This window comes from Terrapene carolina, unplaced genomic scaffold (assembly GCF_002925995.2).
Source record: "Terrapene carolina triunguis isolate 2854851 unplaced genomic scaffold, T_m_triunguis-2.0 Scaffold926, whole genome shotgun sequence".
In the NCBI taxonomy this organism is placed as follows: Eukaryota; Metazoa; Chordata; order Testudines; family Emydidae; genus Terrapene; species Terrapene triunguis.
Genome location: NW_020665277.1, coordinates 1,584,590 through 1,605,244, shown reverse-complemented (window position 1 = coordinate 1,605,244; position 20,655 = coordinate 1,584,590). Strand labels below are relative to the sequence as shown.

Sequence of the window (20,655 nt, the reverse complement as noted above, 5' to 3'; positions counted from 1 at the left end):
CTATTAGTGTACAAACTGGCATTTCAAAGTACATTGAGCATGACTTCCCTAAATTAATTGTGCCATAAGTAACAGATGGGCAAACCTAGTCTGGGCAAAGCACGAACCAATCCCATGCTCGATCCAAATACTTTGAGGTTTGGAAATGCATTTAATTTTTCTTGTTGATTTTAGTTGCCTCTGTGCTTCTTGTTTCCAAAATAATACTGGGATGGGTACGTTTACAAGGGTTTAGCTTTTAGCTTACCTATTATATCTAAGCTCCCACCTTAAGCTGTTGACAGGTCTTCAGGATTTTTAGAACAGGAAGTCTGGATAAAAATCTGAATTGCTACCTGTTTTGAGGTTTACCTACCCTCACAACCATGTGCTATAGTAAATCTTCTGTTCTACATCCTGTTTTCAGGATAAGAAAGGGAACTCAGCTGCCTTTAGATCAGCTGGTGTGGAGGGATAGTTTGCCTTCCAGTTTACAGGATCTCAACCTACCAGAGGGGAAAGTGGGGTGATGTGATATGGATTATCCTTTTTTAAAGCCCGCTACAGTGGTATAGCTACAATAGTGCTAGTCACACCAGGTCCACAAGTTATGGGGGCCTATGCAGCAGAGGGTGCCTAGGGTGGTAGATTTCGGGACCTCCTGTGGTTGCCCCGAAGGATGGCAGTGGTAGATGAGGCTGGTGGGGCTGGCCAGGGTAGGCTGCTGCCCAGGGCTCTGAGGAAGTCCTCTCACCCCTATCTCCTGGGTAAGACTGTTGCTGTGGCTCAGGCTCTTAGCTGCCCAGGGCTTGTCTGGGTGGCACTGTCAGGGTTTCAGTCCCTGGGACAGCCCCTCCCCTGGACTCTCACTGCTGCCACCACAACAGCAAGGAGCTCATCTGGAAAGAGGCAGGAGGGGTGAGGGTTGCTGAGGGCCAGGTTGGGGGTGGGTCGGCTGAGATGGGCTGGGGCCGCAAACCTATTCTTGCACCAGGCTCACTGGGGCTGTTATACTCTGGCCCTGCTAGAGGGGAAGGTTGGGCAGCAACGTGCCCCCTCTTGCTAAAGGGGTGTATCAGGATGGACCTCTGAGCTGCTGAGTGGGTGAACCTCCCAAGAGCCTGCAAGCAGGTGCTGCCTGTATTTTATTTCTGTGGGACTTATCCCTGTAGTGGGGCGGGAGGCAGCAATTTAATGCTGAAAATGGGCTCCTCTGACCTACCGGGAAATACCCAGCAGGAGAGGGGACAAGCCCAGGCCCAGAGGTGAGGTTTGTGGAACCCTCCTGACTTGCCAAATAGGATAGTCCAGCCCTATGGCTGTGACACTCCAGTTGATGCTTCTACCTAGACAATCTTTCCACTGAAAAATTTCCCTACACGGAGTTTGGACACTAGCTTTACGTGGTGCTTCGGCCGCTGCTGGTTCAGTACTTGGCTTTATTCTCTGAAACGGGCACCGACTCTGATTCCGAGGCGATGCAACCCTTGTTATCGGAGCATCCAAAACAGGATTCTGGGCTGCAAATGCAACAGGGAAAGCTTTTGGGTTGTTGTTTTTTAAACTTGTGTTCTGAGTCTGGCGTTTCACTTGCATCTACACACAGGCCCCAGGAGCAAAGGTGCAGCTGTATCTGCAATATTTGGACACCTCCCTGCCACAGCTATGGTCCTGTAGCCTGCTCTGGGGCTAGCTTAGCTATAGCCAAGGGCTGCAGCTTGCAGGAGTGGCCGGGGAGCGCTTCCCTGTGCAGCCGCATGGCCCACAACACAGCCTGTCTCTTTAAGTGCCGGCAGCAGGCGGGACTCGCCCGGCCGCTGTTGTGTCAGGTGATGAGGGAGCAGCCAGCGAGGGGAAGCGGAAGCCTGAGCTCTTAGCCGGCGCCCATGTCCTGCCCCTCGCTTCCCGCAGCGGAGACAGCACCAGCCGGTCAGTGCACGAGGGAGTCCGGGCTCGGCTGGGGTCCTGCAGCAGGACTGCACGCGCCTCCTCTGCCCCCACGCGCAAGCTGATGCGCACACACACGGTGGGGCATGGACGGGCAGACTTGGGAAACTGATCAACACAATGTTCTCATCAGGCATCCCCCCCCCCCCCTTGTGCACAGTTCTGAGCTGATGGGCCCTCGGGGGGAGAGGGTTTGTGTGCAAACTGTTGCTAAGAAATACTCTGAAATACTGGTGCTAAATGCTCTGCAGGCTTTTTCAGAGCCTGGGTGGTGAATCCAGTGAAAAAAGTCTTTCATTTCATTTCTATAGTCTTTGTTTCAGTTGGGAACCAGGAGGCGCACCTGGCCAGCCGGCTTCCTGCCGCCACCAGCAAGGGATTTGCAGATCGTGGAACACAGTTTAGGGCTCTCCAGTTTTCGGGGCCTGTAGCTTATCTGTGCTGCTCTAAACTTTGTGCTATTATTCAATCTGTTCTCTTCAGTCTTAAAAACCCCGAATCCTGGAGTGGACGCTGTAAATTGCTTCTAGAGCTTGAAGGGATGGGATGGGATTAGAATCATAGATTATTAGGGTTGGAAGGGACCTCAGGAGATCATCTAGTCCACCCCCCTGCTCAAAGCAGGATCAATCCCCAACTAAATCCCCAAATGGCCCCCTCAAGGATTGAACTCACAACCCTGGGTTTAGCCGGCCAATGCTCAAACCACTGAGCTATCCTTACATTCCAGAGAATCTTTGTTATTATGTAGGTAGAAATAATTTATTTGGTCTCCGCCCTGTGCAGGATAGATGGGGATTTAATGGATGTTTATTAGTGCACACAAGGGTGAAAATGTGAGGATTTTGAGATATATTTGCTTTTGCAGGAATTAAAGCTGGGGGGGGGGGGGGGGGGGGGGAACTTTCAGAAGCTCACAAATACATTGGATCCCTTTTAAATGCTAATACTGTTTATTTCAGTATCTTTCAGGAAGTGACTTAGGGTAGCAGAAGAAAAGTGGAGGTATAGAGAACAGTGATTCAAGATTTCACTCTGGATCAGCCAGCTCCAGAATAATCCTGAAACTAGGGAGCAGATGGCAACACTATCCCCTCAGTTGCTAACTGCGGCAGCTCAGCAGAACCTTAGACCAGGGAGGAAGAAGGGTTTATCTCCAGCTGCCTCCTTGCACCTGGCTGGGGAGATCTTAGCTGTAGCTTCTGGATTGAAACCTGCTCTCCTGTATGATTACAATTCAGTTGGAGTACACAAAATCGAGAACTACCTTCAGCAGATCCAGGGCATCGGCCTGACGAGGCATCGGCTGCACCTTCTTAATATAGCAGACAATGTTCTGATACTCAACCTGGAGAAGACGGCACTGTGGCTGGAAATGCTGTTACTCACAAACAAAGTGCCCTTCATTGATGTTTCAGCTTCTAGGACATGTCCTGGCCATTGTGAGCCAGAATACGTAGAATCTATAAAAGGCCACATTGCTGAAATACTGTCTCATGTTAAAACACTGCCAAGTATCACATCCCAGCCGGTCACTACCAGTGAGATCTTCTCTGCCGATTGGAATCTGTGCACCATCTTTGGTGTTCTCCTGGGCTACCCAGCTTCCTATACTTTCACTAATGAGCAGGGGTTTGACAACTGTTTGTCTCTGACCCCACTGAGAGTTTTTACTGTCCAGGCCTCTTGCTGTAGGATAAGTAAAGATCTCCGAGTCCGAATTTATTCCTTTAGTGTCCCAGAGAACCTGTATCTTGCCATGAAGGAGGCCCTGGATGCATGGAGTGGAAATCTGAAGGACTTATTTAGTGCACAGAATGACTTTGCAAACCTCTGTATCTCAACGGAGGTGGTTTCTCTAGCCGCTGTTGCTTTGTAAATATAGTTTCTTCATTTCTTATCACAGGCTTGGGGGGTGCCAGGCATGAAATCTAGCAGGACACTTAACACTCCCCTGTGGACAAAGGTTCCCCCAGGAATAGCTTGAAACCACAGCTCTCCCCCACACCTGGAATTTAGGGCCCAAAGCACTGGATGTGAAGGGTGAGCATGTTAGCTGCTGAACCTGTATTTGCCGTGTCACTGGTACGTTGAACACTTGCCTTTCCTGGAAGTGCACTTTGTGGATTCAGGCACCCACAGCTGGGTTGCAGGCAGTTCATGCGGGATGGATCCCAATTGTAGGGTGTTCAACTCCTAGGGTTTGTCAGCACTTAGTGAAGACGCGACCTACGCCGATGGGAGAGCTGCTCCCTTTAGCCTAGGTACTCCACCTTCCTGAGAGGCTGTAGCTACGGCGACGGGAGAAGCCGTTCTGTCGACATAGCGCTGTTTACACCAGGAGTTCGGTCGGTATAATTGTGTTGCTCAGGGGTTGGGATTTTCCACTCCCCTGGGTGATGTAGTTATTCCAACATCAGTTCGTAGTGTGGACCAGGGCCTAGTAACCTCACTCACATGGCACAATTGAACTCCACCTCATTCTTCCTTCCAAATAGGACTGTGGTAATTCCATCCCCTGCCCTACCACATCAACAGCTGCTCCTAATGCCAGTTTGACTAGAAGAATGAGCACAGTGAGTCAAGAAGCCATGGGTTCTAATCTCATTTTTTCCTCTGGCTCCATTGGGGCAAGTGTTTTCTCCCCATATGTGCCTCAGTTTCCACATCTGTAAAATGGGGATATTTACCTCAAACATTGAGGATTAAAAAGGGGTCCATATTTGTACCGTGCTTTGAACATGTAAAGTTTGATAAATACTATTACTTATTGCCTATGTTATCTAGTGTAACCCATCTACTATAGACTATGCTTGTGCTCACAGCACAAATGTGTGTTTGTATTAAAGATATGTGCTGTTGTCAAAGCAACAGAACTCAGCTGTTAAAGGAATTTCAGTAAGTACCCAGCATTGACTTGGATTAACACGGTATTAACATTTCACAATTTTTCTCCCCACACTTAATTTAAAAAAATAAAAAAATCAGCAACCTCTAGTGCTTTGTATGGATTGGAGGGTGGCAGGGAGGGGAGAGGAAGAAGCTACAGTAATCAACTAGGAGGTGATGAGGATCTGGACAAGAGCGGAGACAGTCTAGACAGAAAGAAAAGGTGTGTGTGTGGGGCGGGGGGCGTCAGGGTTTTGTGTCTCCTACCGAGTTCTTTCCTCCAGCAGTGGGCGTTTTTAAGTGGCTGATACACCTCTACCCCAATATAACGCTGTCCTAGGGAGCCAAAAAATCTTACCGCGTTATAGGTGAAACCGCGTTATAGCGAACTTGCTTTGATCCGCTGGAGTGCGCAGCCCCGCCCCCCTGTTCTATCCGAATTCGTGTTATATCGGGTCGCGTTATATCGGGGTAGAGGTGTACTATGCAACAAAACATGGCTGCTGCAGCGCAGACCCTGAACCTTGTCTAATGTAACCTTCAATTAAAAATTAAACCAAGCAAGAGGAATGATCTCACGGCATTTATTGGACCAGTGTGAATTTGTTGAGGAGTGAGACCAGCTCAAAAATATCCCCCCAAAAACCCTACAAAATGTTTATACATTACAGTGAAAACAGTGGAGTCAGTTGCTGAGCTGAGGTAATTGAAACGGACGGATTCTCAGGGTACAAAATTGGCTAAGAAAGCCGCCATGGCTGCTGCTATCACCACCATTAGGAGGGGGATCCAGTGGCCACGTTGTCTCTGAAAGAGAGAATTAAATGTGTTTAGTGAATCAGTACACAAACAAAGGAAATTTTTAATTTAACGTCTGGTGTAAATACACAGGCGCTATCTTTCCTCCGTTGTCCAGATGACATCACCAACCTCACCACCTTCTGCTCCACGTGCAATGTGTTCCTTTGACTTTGCTTTCTCGAATATAAACACATAGCAATGTGTATTTAAAAGAAAGACAAATCCTACCAAAACAAGACACTCTTGTGGATCTGCTGCTCCTGGGGAGAGGAAGGAACCAACGTGACGGATGTGTAGTCATGTTGCTTAATGCACTACTGGAAGGGGCCCAGACAGTACAATGATGCGTGCAGCATAAGAAACTGAGTAGAACAGAACTGAAACAAATTTCCCCCCAAGCCCAGCCCCAGCGTGGAGCCTGCAAAGGTATCAAACTGCTCAGGATGTTTGCAGTAGGTAACTGGACACAGTAAAAGTGAACCCCTACTTTTGACTGTTTGCTCTGGAACTGATTGAGCTCGTCTCGGCACTGACGTAACTTGGTCATGCAGGAGCGGTACTCGTCGCTCAGGGCCTCCAGCTCAGAGCGGAGATCCACGCACTGGAAACAAAACAGAGCAATGTTAGGAATGGCCCACGTGGACCAAGAATTTGGCAGGTCTTGGTGAAGTTCCCAGGGCAACAGGGCCCATGTAGTGGAGAGTGATCTTCCCTCTCACCCCTAGTATTGTGACATCTAGGGCAGGACAGCAGTTTGTTAAGGCGAGCCCAGGGGAAGCACACTCTGCCTCTGCCTGTATATTACCTCTCCTGGGGTCTTTAGCCTGTAGTTCTAGTACGCTGGCACCTTTCAGCAGCACTCAAGTCATGTGGGAAGAAAAAGTAATATTTCCCCCACCAAAACATAACATAATCCCATCCCAGTGCCTATGGCAGCAGAAGAGAAAGCCCTCAGGTCTGCAACTGGCTCCATATAGGTAAATGGCTTGCCCCCGTGCAGAGTTTCACTAACTGGAAGGTAGGAGCAAAATCAGTAGGACTGAGTCAGGGGGAGGGAAGGGAAAGGCATCACACAGAAGCAGCCCTTCCCCCCAAAAAACATTTTCCTCTGTGACTGACTGGTCATTATTAGCTCTCCCCAGAACTCACCCCCCCCCCCTGCATGCCTTGTGGGAGTGACCCTTTAAATTGGGCAGAATCAAGCAGCTGTAGCCCTAACATGGCTGCTTTGGAATGGGCTGCTGCTGGCTGCATCTTGCTTTCTTCCAGCAGGTGAGTAGCTGTTAGATTTTCCCTTTTCATGCTGGGGAGGGGAAGTTGTGCTTTCAGCAGCTCCCCCCAAAGCACCAAGGTTCTGGCCATGGCTGGGGGGCACTGTTGATACCTATGAAGACCTCCTGGTGCTTGTGTGTATTCTGTGTTAGTTGCATTGATGTTTGTGGCAATGCATAGCAGGTCAGGTGTGCCTAGGGCTGCTCAGATTGTTTTGAGGCTGCATTGTATGAGGAGTCAGTGGTCTATGCGAGGTGCAACGCAAGTTGTCCTGATGGCGCACAGTACGGTATGTAATGTAGCCCTGGAAAAGCTGTTGGCAAAGCAAGAACTTTGTGTGTTCTAGCCAGTTCCTGCTCTCACCCGTTTCCTTTAGATTTAATGGTATTTTGCACTCTCCCTGCCCCCAGCTGATTTAGACCCAATTTGCAATGTCTGGTGCTTGTAGTCATTGAAGGAGACAGTGTGGGTTCAGTAAGACACTCTGAGCTCCATCTGCCACAGAGAAGGGTAAAAGCCTGTTTTATAAATTCCTGTGTATAAGTCCCTTGGTGCCTAGGTATTGTTCTAGGCACTATATTACAGTCAGTAAAGAAAGAAAAAGCCTCAGATCTCCCTCCCCACCCAAACAGCTCCTCTGAAGGGGGTGGGGCTGATGAGGACATAAAGAAGTAGGGGAAGAGAGATTAAAGCAGAGCAATTAAATTCCCCAGAGCCACAATTCCCCAGGCCTCACTTTAATTGTCTGATCCTTTACGTTCCAAGGACTGGAGCCACAGGCGTGTTTGGGATGAGCAGCGAGTAGCTGCCCCACTGGCAGCTGCCAGGGGCTTCTGAGTGCAGAGCACAGACTGGCAGAACATCTCTGTGGTTCTGGGGGAGCCTACTGAGATGATAACTACTGCATGCTGTGAGGGGCAGGTGTGTGCTCCCCATAACAGCAGCTCCCACAGCACTCCCCTAGGGGTATCTAGCATCAGTGGCACTGCTAACACATGCTTGTGCTTAGGAAACACTTACTCTAGGATTCTACCTGTCCCGCACCCGGGTGCATACAGGTCCCTTGTACCTTCTCTGCTCCCTGAACCCCAATCAGTCTGCCCCGGTGTCTGCTCCCTGTGGCACTGCCCTGTGTGTGTGCTGTCATTAGGGTGACCAGATGTCCCGATTTTATAGGGACAGTCCCGATTTTTGGGTCTTTTTCTTTTATAGGATCCTATTACCCCCCCCACCCCTGTCCTGATTTTTCACATTTGCTGTCTGGTCACCCTAGCTGTCATATTGTGAGTACTTTGCAGGAGGGACTTGTTATTGGCCAGCACTGCTCCTGTATCCCACAGCTCTGTGTGCATTTAATTTTAAAATGTGCCTTTGGGTATTTTCTCTTTGCTAATTCCCTTTGGTGGACATAAACTGTGTTTCTATCATTCACTTCTCTGCTCCAGGAGATAAGTCTCAAAGGAGCTGGCTTGGCGGGGCGGGGGGAGGGAAGTCAATTATCTGGGAAGATGGGTACCAATGTGCTGGTTTATTTTGATAGCCCTGAACTCTTCTATGTACAAGATCGACCTGCAGTATTTAACTCGCATGCCAACATACATTTCAGCTCGTGCATGTAAAGGTTTTATTCGGGGTATGAAAATATTTGTGACTTTAAGGCTATCTATGTAAAGGGCTTGCTTCGATGTCATTGCATGACTATTATTCTATCTGGAAATACTTAGAGGAAACCCAACAGGGGGTTTAGCTGAGGTCAGAATCAAAATGTAGTGACCGTGAGTCTCCAGTTACAGAATTACATCGTAATTCTGTTTGTATGGTTACTCCTAAAAATCATCACACATCAGTTTTATTTCTGCCTTGGAAGCCTTTAAAAATAGCAATTAATCTCCTAATGAGAACACTGAATCTCATTAACGGATTGTATCACCTCCTCACCTCCTTTTCCTTTGCAATGAGTTGGGCTGTCCTCTTCTGCACCTGGTCCTTCAGATTTTCCTCTCCCTCATCGTCTGGATGCTTTAACAAAGCATCTTGTTTTTCTCTGACTGGACTGGGGGGTTGGATCTGCATAGTTAAAACCTGATCTAAAAAAACAGCCAGACTTCCAGTGAGAAATGAGTCCAGGCTTTTGGTCAGCCTCTTCATTGTTCTACAAGTTGATTATTTTTAACTTAGTACACTTAAACATGTATTGAGGTGCTAAGCAACTGGAAATGAATTGTGGGGAGTGATAGCTCAGTGGTTTGAGCATTGGCCTGCTAAACCTAGGGTTATGAGTTCAATCCTTGAGGGGTCCACTTAGGGATCTGGGGCAAAAATCAATACTTGGTCCTGCTACTGAAGGCAGGGGGCTGGACTCTATGACCTTTCAGGGTCCCTTTCAGTTCTATGAGATAGGTATATCTCCATATATTAATTAATGCAGGACATGGCTTAGTTGTCTTAGTGCTCGGTTGTGCATGTGAATTAGAAATATTTATTTTTAAAACAATTATTGTTTGACAGTAGTCTGGCAAAGTAAGCTACCTTTGGTGAGAAGGGGGTCAAAACTCCCCAATCTTTGATGATGATTTTCTTGGTGTGCAGGGGTAGCTGAAATTGGAGATGGAGCATATCAAGTAAACAATGACTGGCATGGCCTCTGAAGAAGGAGTGTTGAAATCAAATCAATTTATTGTTTAAGGCATTTGCCATCACAGATACATGTATTCGTATATAGTGAGGCTAAATTCTGTATCAATTAGGAATACATAGCAACCTGTTATGAACAGTACAATTCCTTTATGCTAAACAGATAAATAGTTTTCACTCGAAGTTACTGTTTAACCTTTTCATGTGAGATTAGAAGCATAATGGTTGTCTAGAGTCTGAGTTACAAAGTTTGCTGACCTTTTCTTACTACCACCTCTTCCTGAGCCTTCTGCTCCTTGGACTGGTTCTGTAACTGGTCTGCAAATAGAATAAGCCACTATTATCACCCAAACTATGTACACAAATCAGTTTCATTCTGGGCATTTCCTCTTTCTCTTCTAATCTGCCCCTTCTCCTATCTCAGCCCTCCTTGTTTGTTTTAATTCACTGTAAACTGGTTCTACTGTGTGGGTGGTTTGACTCGCTTCATTCATACAATTTCTTGGAAAATTCTGCCACCGGTTATACCCAGGCTGCTAAAAGCCCAGGTGTTGTATGGCTATCCCCTAAGGCAGAATAATTAGGTCTTCTGTTGCCAATATTGCTGTTATAAAAAAAATACCCAAACAGATGTTGTGAAGTCTGGACAGATTTACTCTGAAAGGCAAAATCTTATTTGCTTATGATTATTTAATATAGACTCCAGCATGCCTTCCTTCTCAATGTACAGAGAAGTGCAACAGTACCTGTAAGCAACTTCACTGGCTTCCCCCATTCAGTTCAGGATCCAGTACAAAATGATTCTCCATGTCCAAGATTTTTAAATGACGTGATTTGGGGCAACCAAGCTGAAAGTTCTTAAAGGGAGCAGATTTTCAGGAGGCATGTGCCAAGCACTGTCTGAAAATCAAACCCCTTTAAGGCATCTCAAGTTATGCACTCAAAAAGTCAGGTTGTCAGAGTCACTAGTCACTTTTGAAAATCCAGGTCCTTGTATGTTAAACCCTCCATGGTCTTGCTCCAGCTACAGAACTTGGCTATCTGTGTCTGTCATGCCTCATCCTTCTCCCCTTCTCTCTAGTCCCAGTGTCCTGTTAACAGTAGCTAGATTGTGTTAAAGTGAGAGCCATCGCCTCTGACTCTCTTGTTGTCTGAAACAGCTTCCCTTTTGCCCTCCACTGTAACTCCATCTCTTTTCAGTGTCAGGTGAAAACAGTCTCCCTCTGCCCTCTCCTCTTGTACTTTTTCTCCCTCTGCTAATATTTAACTCTTAAGACAATCTGGGATAAAGTCTGTGTCAAAGACACTGTAAAATGAGGTTTCGTCCTGCTAATGATCAATGCCAAGCGCTGGTGATGTGCCTGGTGGAGATGAGCAGGCTAAGGAGGGGTGGGGGCTATTTCACGCCCGCCCTCCCTCCAGATCCCTGCATTTTCTGTTTGCAGAATCAATCCGCTGAGACCTTCTGATAACCTGGTCACCTTTAGAGCCAATCACAGTCGCTCTGGGTGATGGGTAAACCTGCTCTTATATAACGAATAGGAAAGACAATCCAATCAGTCTCTGTGCAGGGGAGTTTCTCCATGAATGGAGAAGAACAGATGTAACTGGAGACGGCTCTTGCATTTCCCTGTAGTGCGCATTTCACAGAGCAGTGGGCCTGACTCTCATCTTATCCGTGTAAGCCAGGGTTCCTGAGCTCACTGGAGTTATGCTGCAACGGCAGCATCAGACCTAATGCAAGCCTGCGCCCTGCAGTGCTACTTACTGTGCAAACGAGTGATTGTCGCCTCCAGCGCCAGCTTTTGCTTTTGTTCATTTTGCAATTTACCTGAAATGAACAAATTCATTTTTAGTAGTCAGGGATGACAAAAAAATCTCTGAGGAAATCTGTGTAAATGCTGTGTAAATTTCCTTCTCCCCAAACCTGTACAACTTCTGTACAGTGGAATGAAAGGTGTCGAGAGCCTTAATGAGCTAATATTTGTCCTTAAGACTCCAGCGATTTCCTGTTAATCACACATGCCCAAATAAATGCTGTCTAACCAGTGATGGCCGCTTTACTGGTGCTCTTTACACACTATTAATAATGCTGTATGTTTTGGTTTTAGTTTAAATGATGTTCGGCAAGACTTTAATCCATTAGCTAGATGGGGCTGCCTTTAGTTTATCAGTCATTAATTTTATTTGCTATACTTAAAATAGCCACATTAGTAGTAACTGAAGTTCAGGGCCCCTGTCTGAACTGCCACTTGCCAATATGATTAGCATTTATTTATGGCCTCATAATGCCCATCACTGTTCCCATGCAGCTCAAATGTTAAAGGATTTGTCAACAACCATGTGAAGTGGGTTAGTAATATCATAGAATATCAGGGTTGGAAGGGACCTCAGGGAGGTTATCTAGTCCCACCCCCTGCTCAAAGCAGGACCAATCCCCAGACAGACTTTTGCCCCAGCTCCCGAAATGGCCTCCTCAAGGATTGAACTCATAACCCTGGGTTTAGCAGGCCAATGCTCAAACCACTGAGCTATCCCACTCCCCCAGGTAGGGAAATTGAGGTACAAAGATGCAGTGACTTGCCCTAGAGTAGAGCACACAGACAGCCTGTGACAGAGTTGGAGATTCAACCCACATCTCTTGGCTCCCAGACCACCCATTCTTTTGGGAAAGTCACTTGACCTCCTTATAACTCAGTCAAGCTAGGTGGAGAAAATTGGATAAAACTTAATCTAGGCTCCCTGTTGGAAACCAGAGTCTGCTTCCAAGCTGAGATGTTCAAAATGCTTAAAGGAAGGTATTTTTTTATGTTGGGCTTTAGCAACTGGGATGCTTAAAAAAGTATTTCCTGATGGTAACCTGTCAGGGAGAAACCCCTGCCATTACTGATCCTGCTCTTCCCTTTGTAAAGTCGGTACCTTCCATTGCACGGACGTGCTCCATTCTGAGCTGGCCGTCTACTTGTAGAGCCTCCATTCTCGAATAGAGATCTTCACGCTCACTCTCCAAGTTACACAGGGCCTGGCGGAGCTGATCATTCCGGGTGTCTGCCCACTACATTCAAGAAAGAACCTCAGCATCAGGGCATTGGTTGGTAAAGAAGTTATACTTAACAATTCAAAGAAAACACAATGTGGGCCTGGCTGTCAGAAGTCAAAGTGAGCTGAGTGCTCAACACCTCTGAAAATCTGGTCCTGTCTGACTTGTAAATAATAACACAGTATTGTTTAACCAAGAAATTAAAGGCCTTGTTTTCAAATTGGCCTGAATCTCTGGCCTGCATAGGTGTATGCCCAAGTTTTTGCACACCTAGAAACATGTATTTCACTGTGTAATTGATTCCATTGCTACAGGAACCACTTGGCCTATAATTGCAATGCAGCCTCTTCTGAAGTGGAATATGGTGGCTATTTAACAGTAAATAGAAATGCCACACAAAAGAATACTCTGTGCAACTCAATCTCAAGGGGAATTCAGTTACCTGAACTAGATGGCCGGGACATCAGGGTTAAAGTCATATGGAGCACATGACATTACATAGAGATTTAATGAGGTTATAGACTTTTTAAACAAAGTTCCAGCCTGCGGAAAATCTTATAATCGCCTAAATACACCTCTACCCCGGTATAACACTGTCCTCGGGAGCCAAAAAATCTTACCGCGTTATAGGTGAAACCGCGTTATATCGAACTTGCTTTGATCCGCCGGAGTGCACAGCCCCCCCCCCTCCCCGGAGCACTGCTTTACCGCGTTATAGCCGAATTCGTGTTATATCGGGGTAGAGGTGTACTGTGATTTAGAAAAGGATACAGATAAAACCTTTGCCAGGGTGGAGTTGTGTTTGAATTTAACCCATTCGTGGTTAGACATCCGTGGTCTCTGACAGCCTGACCAGAGCGGCAGAGGCAACAAGACAACTGTACGGTAGAGAATGAACTTACTTGCAGTTGGTTCTGCAAAACATAGAGCTTGTTCTCCAGTTCAGTATGCTTAGTGGCTGTCTCATTCCACTCTGTTTTTAATGTGTCATAGTGTTCTTTCCAGAGAGCACAGTCGTCTTCTGTGACTGCCAGGGTCCTCTGAAGAACAAAACAACACCCAGGACGCAACGTTGTTAGCTTAGGACTGATCTACACACAACGTTGCTGCACTGTGTGATTTTATACAGGTTTAGTTAAACTGGTGCAGCTCTTATATCTGTTTAATGCCGGCTTTTATCTTGCACCTATAAATTTACAAGCACAAGCTCAACTGATAGAACCAGCGATGAACTCAACCTGGTGCCCCTCCTTTAAAGATTCCCCATTCCCCTCATTGAAATGAATACAGCGCAGCAAAATCCAAGCACACACACACACATGAATGTGTGGAGTTTTCTCTTTCAAGGTTGTATGCTGACAGCACTGTCTCTAACACCTCAGGGAAATGCAGGGGGAAAGTAGGTTCTGTGCATTTGTAATGTAACATGATTGCATTGCCCTGTTTCTGTGTAGTGAAGTAGCATAGAGGCATGTTAGAATACGGTGCCGCCTGATGGAGGTGGGGGTGGGGGAGAGAGAAACGAGCAGGAGCTTTTCATTCTGGAAGTTAAAGGTACATATGACTGTATGTACAAGAGGAGTGTTTAGTATAACTACCATGAGTTTGACATAGGGGATTACCTGAACTCTTGTGAGTTTCTGTAGATTTAAAACAGATTATTTCTGTGCTGCTTTGTCACAGTGTTTTGTTTTCCGGTGTTGAAAATGTTACTTTGTTCCCTGGCCCAGTGGACAAATGTGGCACGGCAGGACTCTCCTGGTGACATTATTTGTTAGGATTTTGGTCTAAAAAAAGCCACACCAAAGGGCACCCATCCAGAGCTCTGGATGTACGTTTAAAAAACACAGTAACATTGAGCTTACAAACCATGAAGCTGCCCAAAGCAGCAGCATTTCTCCTTCCCACCACGTTATTTAATCACCCATCATTTGGCTCAGACAACTGAAATACATGCCACTCCCTGCCCCCCAACACACACACGCACCCAAACGTATTATGAGGCATTGTACTGTTAAGTATGGGGCTGGAGGGTAGGGGGCAGAGGGGAAGGACAACCACTTTCGCCTTTGTTCAGTAGTTAAAGTATATTTTGCACAGTTGTTGAAGATGGTAAAAGGTACAATCCTCTTCTCACTAAAGCCAAGGGGTTTTCCAGTGATTTCACTGGGAGCAGGATTGGGCCCAACGTGATTGACCTGGCGGTGTGATTATATTTTTCAGCAGCCTGAAAATGGGCCCATCCCTCTAGGTAGGACATCTGTTGTGGGATTCATGTTCCTCACCTGAGTATTCTGTAGCTGCTGTTCTGCTTGGAGTTTCTCCTCCAGCAGCTTCTGCAGAGCTTCTCTTGCTTTCTGCTCATAGGTCTGCTTTTGGTCCTCCATCTCCATCAGGATCCTCTTCACACTGTCCTTTGAGTAATTCTTTAAAGGGACAATTGAACTCACAGTTGATTCAGTATTACCAATGGACTCTTAACCCACTGGTGAGAGACAAGCCTAGAAATTCAAAAAGATCCACCAGGATTGCTCTCTCTCTAATACATTCTCCACGACTTTGTCCTGATTCAGTTTTAAATGTCTCAAACACCACTACCTTTGATGGGCTACTTCCCAGTCTCAGAGATCTCACTGGATCTGAGTATTAGCACGTACATGGATAAATGCAACAAGCTGCAGCAAACAATCTAACAATTTTTTGACCCTATTTAATAAAAGCCTTCTGGAAAGTAAGACCTGATCTAATTACATTGTTCTGTGTTTATACTTGCATGCAAAGTTTTTCTTTCTATCTGTTCTCATTGCTTTTTTAAAAAAGTCTCATACGTTACCTGGGCACAGGTGTGAAGCTGATTTTCAAGGGCCCTCAGTTTACCCTTTAGTTTGTCTTCATTCAGCTGACCCTGGAAGAAACAATTGAGGCAAGGTCTGGAATACTGAATTACAGAACAACCTCTCCAGATTTCTAAGTGAATCCATCATACTTTGGCTCACTCATGTTTCTGATTTTTCTTCTGCTCCTAGTGTCGTACCCAGGGCTGGCCAAATTATTTTCAAAGTGAAAGTTTAGATTCCCTTTCAAAATTTCAAAAATAAGTGGGAAAAATTTAGAATTTCAAAGTTTTGAAAAAATGAAAAAAAAATGAAACATTTGCAGTTCCTCCTCCGTCCCCCATTTTTTCCTAGCCAGCTCTATCAATTATAGGAATGCAGGAGCTCTCAGAAAAGTTAAAGGCGCAAAGGAGTCATGTAGTTACTCTGGATGAATCTGTACTGAGAACAGAACTGCCCCCAAGGCCCCACACACAGCCTTGTTTTCTGCTTCACGATTCTCTCTTGCAACAACATTTTGGCTTACGGCTCCAGCTGGTGGCAGCATCTTGTCTCAGCAGCTTCCATAGAAAACAGATTGGGTTTGCACTACAATGAGCTTTGTTGAGGGTGGAGAGAGGAATGGGGAAACTGAGTCATCATATTTTTTTTCCCAACGTTGGTCAGGTTTTGCAGTTGGGTTTGTAAAATGCAGGCTGTATGCAAATCCAGGCAAGGCTTCTAGCAAAGTGCTTGCCTGGACTCTCATCTTCCACCTCTGATCTGAAGGATGTCAGCACCACTGCCACTCACTGTCGTGTGAAGCCACGCTTAACATCCATTGGGTTATTATTTAATATTCATATCATGGTAGCATCCAGAGGCCCCAAGCAAAATCTGAGTCCTGGCATGCTGGATACTCTGTCAACACAGAGATGTTTGCACATCCCAGCCCAAAAAGTGTAAAGTCCAATAAATCCAGGCGTCAGTTCTCATAACAAACTAGAGGCCAATTGTTTTTTAAAAAAAAAGGCAATTCTGAGAGATATTTTTAGATGCAAGATACCGGAAGAGACTTCATGCCACTTTCTACGGGCAGTCTTTTTAAGCCTGTGGAAAGTGGATGTGAAGCACTGTGAAGTCAGAGTGGTAGCATTTCTCACCCACTCTATACGCCTGTAAATGAGCACAGAGGGCCAGATGGGAGAATCAGACTTTGTCTATACTTGACAGGCTTTGCTGGTACTAGTAGATTTATACCAGCAAACTCCCTCCTCCCCCCAAATGGAGATGCAGCTTTCACCCGCAGGAGCTCTTTGGTCCCTGTAACTTAGACCATTTCCCTGAATGGAGTAAGCTCTACTCTACAAAAGGACTCTTTCGCCAGAATAACTGTGTCTACACTAAAAAGCGACAAAGAGTCCTGTGGCACCTTATAGACTAACATACGTATTGGAGCATAAGCATTCGTGGGTGAATACTCACTTTGTCAGATGCATGGGCATGCACAGGGCCGGCTCTAGGATTTTTGCCGCCCAAAGCAAAAACAATTTTGGCCGCCCCCCACCCCCACCCCCGTTTTTTAATTACCCCACCCCCGTCCCCGCCTCAACTCCGCCCCTTCCCCAAATCCCCAGCCCTGCCTCCTCCCCCCAGGCTCTCAAGCCTAGGAGGGAGGGAGGGGGAGTAGCGGCGCCCACGCCGCGGCCACTCGGAGTCTCCCCCTCCCTCCCAAGTTTGAGAGCCTGGGAGGGAGGGTGAGTAGCGGTGCGCGAGCGGCAGCAGCAGCGGAGGTGAGCTAGGGCGGCCGGGGCACATTTTTAGGGGCGGCAGGGGCGGCATTCTGGCGCCGGCCATGCCGCCCCTAAAAATGTGCCGCCCCAAGCACCAGCTTGTTTTGCTGGTGCCTAGAGCCGGCCCTGGGCATGCATCTGATGAAGTGGGTATTCACCCACGAAAGCTTATGCTCCAATACGTCTGTTAGTCTATAAGGTGCCACAAGACTCTTGTCTGGATCTGTAAGAAGCGACAAACACGTCTACCCCTCTGATACTGTGTCTACACTGGGCTTTTGCCAGCACAGCTATGATGGTTACACGTGGGGAAAAAAATCCCACTCCTGACCAACATAGCTATGGTGGCGAAACTTAAAACTGTTGACAAGGCTCAGGTTGTATGGGATTGCTAAGAAGACACCCCAATGCCCCTCTTAGCTGTTCATTCTCACAGTTACATTAGGGTTGTTCCTCACGTCTGAGTTCTCTTAAGATGGCAGCTCACACTTCTCGCAGATCCCTGCCTCAACAGTCTGAAGGCAGCACAGAAGGGAGCTCAAAGTTAGTCGGAGGCCCAGTGTTTGCAAAAGTGGCCGCTGACTTTGGATGCCTCAATCCTTGGGTACCTCTCGGGCCTGATTTTCAGAGACTGGATGACCTCAATTCTATGTGGAGTCAATAGAAGCTACAGATGCTTGGTACTCTGGATCTCAGGTTGGGCTCCCAAAAATTGGGACATCTATGGTCAGTCGCCACTCCAAAATACCTGGCTGCAAAATCCTCCCTCTGCTGCATCCCTGTTCAGCTGTCAGCGAATCACAGGGTGTTTTCTGCGGTGTCCTGGCTAGCCCATGATTGGTAGACTGTATCTGATGTTCCCTCCCTCTTTGCTTTTTTTAAACCTGTCATTTTAAATTCCTGGTTTAAAGAAGCAATTTTAAGCGTTGTTTTTGGACTGCATTCCCTTTGCTCAAACACCATGCCCATGCCAAATAAAATGGAAAAGAGTGAACCCTGAAAGTGGCAGCGAGTGGGTGGAAACAGTCTTTAAAACTATGCAGAAAATGTCCCAAATTTCCCAAGGTCAGACAGCATTTTGGGGGATGGGAAAAAATATATTCCGGTGGTGTTTTTACACTTTAAAAGACAGGTCTAAAAAGTCATCACTGGTTACCATAACAACATGAAACTTAGTTAACTCCTTTTGTCTGAAGGTCTCAAAGTATTTTACAAACAGTAACTAAGCTTTACAACAGCCCTGTTGTTATCCTGCTGCTTGCACACGAGGAAATGGAGGCACAGATCGGTTATGCGGGTTGCTGAAGGTTGGTGGCAGAGCTAGGAATAAAACCCAGAGGAAATGGAACCCTACAGTCCTGAATGGAGCCCCTCGGCCCAACTGCTAGATATATTCCTGTTGTACTGATGAACACATTCATTATATTGGTCTAGATGCACCCACAAATATTCAGTAGGATCCGACAGGGATTCTCGGTGTAATTATGACCAGACTATTGTTGTATAGCATTTTTCTTTTCCCTTCAGACTTTCTATTATAGGAGCTTGGTTCTAAAATGCTGCCTCAAGGTTTGGTGCCTCAGCTGGTTATGGAAACATGGCAACCGTCACCTAATTTGCTTTAGAGAGGCTTCCAGCTGGGACCCCTAAGAGTCTGGCAACTTCATTTGCCAGCCTTGGTCTTGCAGAGGCCCCTCTGAGCATTTCCCCCCTGGCCTGTTCTTTTCGTCATATGTGCTAAACTATTCCCAGAGGACCAATTTCTAAATATCATTTACTTTGTTTGCTCTGTTGGCTACAACACCAGCAGCAAATAAATGTTGATTGTCTCATGAAAGGCTAAAAGCAGAGGGAGCAGAGAAATCTATTTTCTATAGCAAAGACATTAAGAAGCAAAGTGCACCCACCTGTTTCTAATCTGAGGTTTCATGGCTACTTCCTGCCAGTGTGTGTGTCAGCGTGTTTTTTCCTGCTCATATTATATTTGTCAGAAGCATTTTACGGAGGAAGTCTCAAACCGCAGAACATCTTAACACATTTTTTGCTCCATCTCACCCAATCGCTTGGCTCCTCTGCTCTGACAGAACTCTTTCAGAGCTTTTTCTTTTTTTTTTTAAGTCTAGTTCCAAATTAACGTTTTTTAACAGCAAATATTTTGCAGTGCGACTTGATTTTAAATTTCTATTTTAAAATTTGCTTTATGAGCTAGTCCATAAGGCCGTGTACTTTTCAGAAGTAGTTGCTTAATGTCACCTCCAGGCTGCTGGTTAAAAATCGACTCTGGGTCAGCTGTAATCAGAAATTGTTACCATCCAATGCCTGTTGGTGAGCCATGGGAACTAGATTTGGCGGGGTGGAGGCCCTAATTCAGCAGAACACTTAAGGGTGTGTTTGTTTAAGTGTTTTGCTGATTCAGGGCCCTGGGACCGTGCTTTGTGAAGTGTCCATATAACACAAACTGCCGCCACAGCTGGCTCTAGGTCCTCTCCTGATCGCTTGTCTCAACGGAGCGGCAAAGAAGTGAACAGACTTTAACTTCGAGGTGCTCCCTCCAACATGTATCAAGAATGGATTGAGATACAGTGCGTGGGAGAAGCTTGCGCTGCTGCTGTCTGTGTTGTATCTGTTCTGGCGGATAAATAGATATATTCTGCCTCCAGGACTGAGAGTCTAGCACCTTCACCAGAATGAAATTCTTTCCCACACACCGGTGGTTTAAACTGAGATGCCTGCTCCGTCTGGTTCTGGATTCATTCTTGGCACTGTTATTTAGTACCTCGTCTTGGCAGCTTTTGGCAGGAGAACACACTGAAACAAGCTGTTGCTGAGCTTACGGAGGCTATCCCTCTTGTTAAAATCCCTCTTTTTCCCCTTTGTTTCTATGCATGAAATGGGGTGGTGGTTGTTGTTGTTTTTAAAATCAGTGTTTTCTCAATTGAAAAATGGCGCTTCAATCTAAATGAAAAATTGTGTGAAAAAATTCATTTTGGCTCAAATCTTTTTTGGTCTCCCCTTGCCCCTCAAAAAAATTGAAACAAAAGTTTGTTTCAAAATGAAAACTTTTTTTCAGGGGGGCAATTCAGATTTTTTTATGGTCTTCCCCCCCCCCCCCCCCCGATCTTAGACTTTTTCCTTATTGGAAAAGGGGGAGAAACATGAGTGACAGAAAATGGGGAAAAATCCTCAAACCTTTTTAAAAAAGAAACACGACGAGAAACATTTTTAGTTCAACACTTAATGAAAACTTATGTTGCATCCCAACATTTTTTGTCCAAAAAAAGAATAAAAAAAAAAGAATGAAAATTTCAAACAAAAAGAAAGTTTTCATAACAATGGAGAGTTGTTTTTCAGCTGGCTCTAAAATGAAACAATATTGGAGAGGAAGGCGGGCAATGATATTCACATGCTAAATAATTCTGAGCACAGTCATGTCCCTTTGCAGACACAGCTCAGCTTCAGAGCTAAACCATCTTCTCCATTAGGAGAG

At 46.1% G+C, this 20,655-nt stretch overlaps 2 protein-coding genes across 5 annotated transcripts in view; one reads left to right on the top strand and one right to left on the bottom strand.

Annotated features, from left to right (window-relative positions):
* Window positions 1–1,827: 1,827 nt before the first annotated feature.
* Window positions 1,828–5,038, top strand: CUNH1orf74 (chromosome unknown C1orf74 homolog). Its single transcript, XM_024201795.1, has 2 exons — window positions 1,828–1,908; window positions 2,889–5,038. Exon 2 carries the CDS (start codon window positions 3,005–3,007, stop codon window positions 3,803–3,805), a length of 801 nt encoding a protein of 266 aa, XP_024057563.1. The 5' UTR covers window positions 1,828–1,908; window positions 2,889–3,004; the 3' UTR covers window positions 3,806–5,038.
* A 345-nt stretch (window positions 5,039–5,383) lies between these two features.
* TRAF3IP3 (TRAF3 interacting protein 3) overlaps window positions 5,384–20,655 on the bottom strand; it is a 28,325-nt gene continuing 13,053 nt past the window's right edge. For 3 of the 4 annotated variants that reach the window (XM_024201807.1, XM_024201805.3, XM_029913813.1), the window contains exons 8-17: window positions 15,396–15,467; window positions 14,848–14,988; window positions 13,465–13,602; window positions 12,442–12,577; window positions 11,291–11,353; window positions 9,781–9,840; window positions 9,418–9,483; window positions 8,827–8,975; window positions 6,104–6,217; window positions 5,384–5,622 (exon numbers count right to left, since the gene is read on the bottom strand). In XM_024201807.1, coding sequence (XP_024057575.1) covers window positions 5,539–5,622; window positions 6,104–6,217; window positions 8,827–8,975; window positions 9,418–9,483; window positions 9,781–9,840; window positions 11,291–11,353; window positions 12,442–12,577; window positions 13,465–13,602; window positions 14,848–14,988; window positions 15,396–15,467 — 1,023 coding nt within the window. In that variant the 3' untranslated portion in view covers window positions 5,384–5,538. The remainder of the gene's footprint in view (window positions 5,623–6,103; window positions 6,218–8,826; window positions 8,976–9,417; window positions 9,484–9,780; window positions 9,841–11,290; window positions 11,354–12,441; window positions 12,578–13,464; window positions 13,603–14,847; window positions 14,989–15,395; window positions 15,468–20,655) is intronic. The other variant, XM_029913814.1, reaches the window with a different exon arrangement.